General features: G+C 38.2%; 1 protein-coding gene across 1 annotated transcript; it reads right to left on the bottom strand.

Annotated features, from left to right (window-relative positions):
• Positions 1-546: 546 nt before the first annotated feature.
• On the bottom strand, positions 547-6,847 carry LOC126755437 (pro-resilin). The gene is made up of 2 exons (XM_050468013.1): positions 6,777-6,847; positions 547-2,196 (listed from the first exon to the last, which is right to left on the bottom strand). The coding sequence occupies exons 1-2, from the start codon at positions 6,780-6,782 to the stop codon at positions 1,543-1,545; spliced, it is 660 nt and encodes a 219-aa protein (XP_050323970.1). The 5' UTR covers positions 6,783-6,847; the 3' UTR covers positions 547-1,542.
• Positions 6,848-7,849: the final 1,002 nt, after the last annotated feature.

Raw genomic sequence — 7,849 nt, 5'->3', positions numbered from 1 at the left:
ATGCATAGAGCGCTCGTATGTCAAAACGTTCTGAGGATGGATACCATCAAAAATGTCAGACTTTACGATAAAGTTGGAAGTTGCCAGATTGCAACACTAGGGTTGCCAAATCCCTAAATATAAAAGGCAACCTAAGCACGATTGTCTTCTTAAATGTTCGTCAGTCAGTTACCAAAGTGTACTGCTGGCCTCACTACAACATAGTGATGCAACAGTTGTTCTAAGCTGAAAACATGTCTCCAGTAAATCTTCAAAAAAAAACAAAATTTATTAGGTATAAAGATTTTTGAGTTGTTTTGGTGACAACTGCCATTATTGGCATTGGTTCAGAACCCTGTCTAATTATTCAGGCTAGAACTGTGCTGACTTATCAATCGAAGTTTTTTCAATTTTTATCATCGCAGAACTTACACAATTTATTCGATTTGTTTTAAATTTCTAATTATTCAATAATTACCGCTTGATTATAAAATACTTTTGTTTTCTCTTCGAAATGAAATCCAGGATTATTTTTTAAACTTTGTTTTATACAAAAATGCTCTTTATTGATATTTTTATGACATGCACAATTGTTCTGGCTTACACGTTATTACATTATTAACTATTGTTGTTGCTTCACAACGACAATTACCGTTTTTACATAAGTATTTTTGTTTTGTTTTTGCATTTATAATATAAAAAATCGATGATTATTATGTAAAAAGAGTATAATGAATCTCGTGGGCACACTGTGTGCTTCCTCCTAAGTTTATGGGATGCATATGTGTGTGGATAGATGGGAGTATGTGTGTGTATGCTGGTATTTTATACAAATTGTATGCTTTTGTGTTGTGAGTTTTCAAAAGCTGCAGTTGAAATATACTAAAATGAGAGTGCTTATTGGCTAAGATAGATGGAGATAGCTGCTACGTTTAACGAATAACAAATTTTACAACAAGTGTGTTCCGCCGCAAAGCGCTGCTGGCATTGCTGCTTGCTGGTGTCTCGAGTTCTGTTGCTTTGTTTTGTAGTTGTTGTTTTGGTGACGGCGGAAGCAAATGGCAAGTGACGGGCATCGTTTGATTGATTAGTTGTCGTATGCTTTGTGGAGTTGCGTTGAAGGATCAAGTGTGTGTGTTGTTGTTGTGGCAGTTAGAAAGAGAGACACGAAAGAGGCGAGCCGATATTGTAACGGCGGGTGGTGTAATGAGATGAAAGTGAAAGCTTTTGTGCGACGCTTTCGAAGCGCTTGCAAAGCGCGCACACACCTACGTATTAAATGAAGCTTATAATCTCAACTGTTTGGCTTAAACTAACAAAGAAAACCATGAAAACGTAAAAGGAGCAAAAATAAACAAAAAAGTATTAAAAAACGTAGACACTTGGCGATAGGCCGCGCAAGTCACGGTAAATGCTACATAACGATTTCATCTCTACCACTAATGCACATCCTCTCTCACGCTGTTCCTTTCTATTTCGCTACACAACGACAAACAGCACTTGAGCTTCTGGCAAAAATCGTCTACACTTGTTTAACGACACGCGTCCTCGGGCCTGGGCACCTTATTGGTAGCCAGCGAATTGGCCACCCTGTGCGCCACGTCCACCGGCGCCAGCATTGCCGTTGAAACCGTTGTTGACCTGTTCGTAACGGATGGTGGGACGGTAGCCATGTCCATCAGCCTCGTAGTCGACGATCTGTTTGCGGCCATCGGGCAAGAGCACGTAGTAACGGCCAACAGCCAAATCACCATCGCGTTGTTCCATGTGTCCGAAGTCATTACCGGATTCGTAGTCTTGCACGTCGTATTTGAATTCGTATTTAGCTGGGCCGTATTGTTCCTCGCCAGCATAACCGCCGTTGCCGCTGCCGCTGCCATAGCCGCCATTACCGCCTTGCTGCTTGGAGAAGATGGCACCGGTCAGAGCAGGAGCACCATATTGCGAGCTGGGCGCAGCTGGTGCACCGTATTGTGAGCTGGGCGCACCGGCAGCGGGCGCGCCATAGCTGGTGCTGGGTGGAGCGCCAGCAGCGCCGCCGCTACGTTGTGGTGGCAGGTAGTTGCTGGACGGCGACTGGAATGACTGGGTGGGCGGCAAGTATTGGGCTGAGGGCTGTTGGCCACCTTGGTTGGGGGGCAAGTATTGGTTTTGGGGCACTGGTGGTTCGGCACGGGCGAGCGAGACGCAGGCAAGGAGAGCTATCGTTGCGAAGCACTGCGGGAATGAAAACAATTAAAAAAAGAAAAGAATTAGCAAATTACAAAAATTACAACTGGCACAGTTAGGCAGTTAAGTTTGCATTTTGATAGCTTAATTAAAATGTTAATAGCCCTTTACGCATGCAAATGTGTGTTCTCAAGCGTTTAATGTGCTTAAAAGTTGCTGTATTATTGTCGAAATATCCAATTAAGCACCGCCCACTCGCTTATCTGCTGCACAAATCTTGCACGGCGCATTTTCAATTAACTTTTATAACCCATTGTGGCTTAAACTCGACGTTATTGTCTGCCTAATTGTATTACATGAAAATTCATAAACTTAATTAACATTTGCATTCGGGCGAATATGAGGCAAATCTGCACGAGAAGACAAAAAAAGGGCAAACTACTCAAAATACTACACGTGAACGCTGTCAAACAAGTGCAAACAATGGCAATTAAGTTGTCAGATCTAATCTAATAAATCTGTCAGATGCGCAGCGATAACGTGCCTAAGACGCTGCCAGACGCCACAAGACGCCGCAAGACACCCAGGGCGACTACAGCGCCTTCGCCGCCGCCACAGCGTGTCCGTACTCAACTGCTTTGGCGGCAGTGCGGGGTACGGCTGGCAAACTAGAACTGCGCCGAGCAGTGGAGCAGTGAGTGAGCCGGAACGCTCGCAGCAATTCGCATGCGCTGTGCAACTTGTAATTAGAGGAAATTAACATTTTATGCATGACGATGACAGTTGAGCTTCACAGCAGTCCATGCGCTGCAGCGGCGCGGTGTGTGCGCGCGAAATGGAGAAGCTGCACAAAGGCTGGTAATGCGATACGGACCAAGCGCGCGCGCAGCCGCAGTCAAGCAAAAAGCGACAGTCACCTGCTGACGCTCTGCAAGCGCCGCTAAATCGAAGCGTAGCAATTGTTGTTGCTGTTGCTGCGCATGCTAATGCGCTGATGCATTTCGTAGGCCTGCGACAGCGTACCAGCGGCGACGCGCATTTGAATGAGCGATTGCAAAATTTTGACTATTTTCGATCTTTTTTGCCTTGTCGCCGAGAATTTGGGTAGGAAATAAGTTGGATTTCACAGCAACGGCGCGACAAATTGTAAATGCTGGCAATTGGGTCGCCAAGCAATGCGCATGAAGCAAGAAATGCAGCGCGTTGAGGCGGCGGCGGTGCCATTGTATAAGTGCAATGTTGCAAAGCGCTTGGTTGTTGCTGGAGCCAGCTGAAGTTTGTATGCAGATTTTGTGTTTACGCGCAGCGGCAAGGAAACTGATATTAGCAAAAAATGCTAATTATTTAATATTTGCGTTATTGCATTTGCTGCAGCATGTGACTGCTGGCGGGCTAATTAAAGTCTCCGCCGCATATGACAACTTTGCTGCGCTTAAGCCGAGAACATATGCCGCCGCTGCTTCGTGCATTTTAATTTATTGCGCTGCCGTTATCTGCTACACGTTCTGGGAAATACAATTAAAGCGAAAAACGTTATGTGGCAATAGCTGTAATTGAGCGCTGCTCTTCTGCCACAGTTTGTGGTTGCAGCTCAAAAAGCGAAATATTACAAATTTGAAAGTGGCGCTTCATTAGTTGCCGCAACTGGCAATGCGCTTTAATGAGGAGCTAACCAAAAACAATTTTCGACAGCGTAAGCCTGAGTCGTTGCCTATTTGCAGCGTTTTTATTGCAACATTCGTGCGAATGGTGAACGTGCAGCATTCTAATAAGTGCGGCAAGGTCTGAAGTTGCAAGCAACCGCGCTAACATCTTCTGCGCCGTTAGTTGTCATTCTTAATTGAAAGTTGACCATGCGTTTGGCTGCGAACGTGCTGCCGTAGTTTTTTGCCTGTGGCCATATAAATCATTTTGATGACCATCAGCGATGTGTTGATTTGTGATTGCTTATGACTGATAGTTTTTGCTTCTTTGCCGTTTTATGTGTTCTCTTTAGTTTTTTCAGTTTAGCTTTTTATTTCTGCGTCTTTTATGTTGATTAACTGATAAATTGTTTCGAGCAAGCGTTAATTGTGTTGGCTATTAATTTTTATTGCTGCTTAAGTGAATGATTTTAACACCAACACAGGAAATATTGATAGTTAGTGTGAGAGGAATGTCTTCATTGCATAAGGCGCCTGATTTCAGCAGATAAAAATGAGGCGCCTCAGTTTGACAACTTTTATCTTAAAAGCCAACGATATTTATAATTATATGACTTGAGTCTCACCACAAGCTTTGATTTTTATAGCTAATAAACAAATTTGAAACAAAAATCCTAAATTATAACATTTCAATAACAAATATCGATAATGGCGCCAAATCATATTAAGTGAAAGTGTTTTCGAACCATTTTGCAAAAAGCTTTGATTTTTAAAAAAGTGCACTTAACTAGCACAAACAACATATATTTCGCTTACAATTTTGTAAAAAGTGCTCATAAATCAATAAATCATTTATTAAGTGAACAGTGTTCCACTTATACGCAGCTACCGTAACTCTACTCCGCCGAGGTTCGCTGCTTAAGTCTTTCGTTTGCCTTGCCACACACGCCAGCCGTGTAAAACTGATTGAATTTCGGCGTGAAAAATTCGAACATAAATATTATACAAACAAAAGCCGTTGGAAAAAGTAACTGTGACATGCTGTTTATTGCATGGCGGTTCGCCGAAAATCAGCAGCGAAAAAAGGTTAAGCATTTTAACGCCTCAAGACGAATAGCTTGTCAAATTAAGCGCCATGCATGTCTCGTATATAAGCTGAGTGCAGACGAAAGTGTGTATAAACGTATTTAAAACAGTAATTGTTTCTATAAAACTGTTTGTTAGAGCGGAGGGGAATATAAGCGTTGCTTGGCTATTGGCTCTTACAGCAACTTAAAGATCTTTTAATGACTTCTGCTGCCGAGTTTACTTCGAATAATAACTGTAAGTTGCTGCGAATGCAGGAAGCGGGTAATTTTGAGTTAAGTTTTCGCTTTTTTGAATTGAGATTAGAATAAACATATGAATACTAATCATTATGCTTTAGGATGTTTGAACTTTGGTTTGCGGCTTGATTTTGCTTACTTAACTTTAGATTTTTTTTATTTAAAAAAATTAAAAGCTGCAAAAATTCTAAGCTTAAAAATTAAATTTCTGTGATAATCAAAAATTTATTTAAAAAAAAATAATTAAGAATTTTTTTTTATTTTTATATATTATTAAAAAAATAGACTAAAAAATTAACTTTTTATTCAAAAATAAATTTTTTATAAAAGAATAAATATTTTATTTAATTTATTTAAATTTAGTTTAATGTTTTTATTTCATTTATTTTAATTTATTTAATAAAAAATTTATTTCTTAAACAAAAAAATCATTTTTAAAAAAGCAAAAATATTTAATTCCTTAAACTTTTATTTTTCACAGAAAAAAAAAAAAATAAAACAAATAACTACCAACACCTAATTCATGAGAAAAAATATTTTTGTTTTTTCACAATTTGAATAAAATTTTATAATTTTAAGGCAGCAAGTAGCAAGTTCTTTAAGCGAAATAAAAAAACATTATTTTTAATTATGTAACTTGTCTTGCACTTGTTGTTGTCGTAAGTTTTCAACAGGTTTCTTGCTTAAGTCTTTTGTAATGTTGTTTTAAACTAGATTATAGTAATTTTTTTTTTTAATTTATTGAATGGGCAAGTGTTTGCAGAGTTTTACGATAGAAAGGATTAAATAGCCATAAAAATTATGTTGGAAATAGTTTTTTCTTTTATATTTTTTTTAAATAATAATTTTAAATATTTTTTTAATAATTTGTTTCAAATAGTTTTTAGTTTTTTCTTTTAATATTTTTTTTTCACTTAAGCAAATATGTATATATAGAAAAATTATTTTAAAAAATATCGAACTGTAAATTTTATTGTGGAATTGTAATGTTAACAAAATTTCAAAACAGTAAAATAATTTTTATTTGCAAGAGCACTGCAATTTTTTTCATAAATTTTTGTAAATAAAAAAAAATTGTTCAAAAATTTTATAAAAAAAATTCTAATCGTTATGTTAAAAAAATTAAAAAAAAAATAATATTTTTTGTGTGCAAGAACACTGTAAATTTTTAAATAATTTTTTGCAATTTAAAAAATACAATTATTCTGAAATTTAAAAAAATGTAATTTAGTAAAAAAAAAATCCAAATTGTAATGTTTAAAAATTTGAAAAAAAAATAATTTTTATAAATTTTTGTAAATTAAAAAAAAATTTCAGAAATTTTATAAAAACAAAATTTTATAAAAAAAAAATCAAATTTTTATGAAAAATTAATATTATAAAACGTATTTCCTTTCCAATTTGCTCTTTGAGTTCGCCTGCTGTAATGAATCATTATTTCTTCCAAAACACATTTTGCTTTATTACACGCAATACTTAAAAACAAATTGACTTTTGCGCTGGTTGTATCGATGATGTCCTTTAAAAACTCTAAATATTTGCCAGCATACAAATTACTGGGAGCACTGTGAGGCACTTGCGCATTTTCGCAAATAAAATATATTTTTCAAATATTTTTTGTATAAATTATTTTGAAAACTGTTCTTTTGTGTTGGCGTACCTTCATTTTGTATATTCACTGGTTTGGGTTTTGAATTATCACACACAAAAGTTGTTTAGCTACTTAGCTGTTTGTTCTTCTTGCGAAGATGGTTGAATTGAATTTGATACTGAAACAGTTTCGTAGGCCACTATTTATATTGTTTGAAACAAATAGTAGTGCAGCTAGCAGTTAGCAGCTAACAGAAGGCAGCTGGCTGCGGCAGGCGAAGAGGCTGCCGAAAGCGTTGGCCCAAAGTGGCAGAAGGCAAACGCGGCAGCGGCATGAACAAGTGCCACCGCATGGCGGGGTGCAAGAGTGTTGCGGTGGCTGTGCTTAGGGAAGAGCAACAGATAACATTAAGAAGACAAAATTGCGCGCCAAATTTTTCAAAAACTACAACAAAAAGGCAGGCAACACAACAACGCCGAGACAGCTTAGAAACTAAATTTGTGCTTAGCTACATGCCAGCAAGCAAAAATTAATTGTATCCGGAGAGCAAATGAGCAAGATGTGTAGAAACACAAATGTGCAACAACAACGAGCTTGAAATGAAAAAGTAAGCGGCAAAACTGCGAGAGCACAGCGGCGCTGAGGTTGTGCAGATCGAAGTGGCAAGCGGCAGCAATGTGATTTGAGCGGTTGGAAGAGCGCTGGCGGCTGCAGCGAGCTCCCGCGAAACATTAGCAACAACAACATCAAACAACAACAACAACAACATCTGCAACTTAACGTACGAAGAAGCAACCATAATGTCGGCTGAGCTCACAGTTAACGCTAGTTGTTGTTGCTTTTGCCGCTGCCACTGCGTGTGCTGTTGTTGCTGTTGCTGTTGTTAGCATCGCCAAAACAACAGTCAAAGGTACAAAACAATAAACACTTGAATAATAGTTGGCGGCAACAACACCAAAACTCATTCGCAAATGTACGCAACAGCACAATGTGCGCTGCTTGAAGGCGCAAACACAAACAACAACAAGGGCATATAAAGCACGCTGCTGCTTGGTAATGATGTTGCTGATGCACAGCAATAAACAGTTGCCATTATAGTCGAGCGCTGCTGGCCATTGCTGTTGTTTGCATTTGCGCTTCAG

This window comes from Bactrocera neohumeralis, chromosome 4, assembly GCF_024586455.1.
Source record: "Bactrocera neohumeralis isolate Rockhampton chromosome 4, APGP_CSIRO_Bneo_wtdbg2-racon-allhic-juicebox.fasta_v2, whole genome shotgun sequence".
NCBI lineage: Eukaryota > Metazoa > Arthropoda > Insecta > Diptera > Tephritidae > Bactrocera > Bactrocera neohumeralis.
This window is presented reverse-complemented; position numbering and strand designations above follow the sequence as displayed.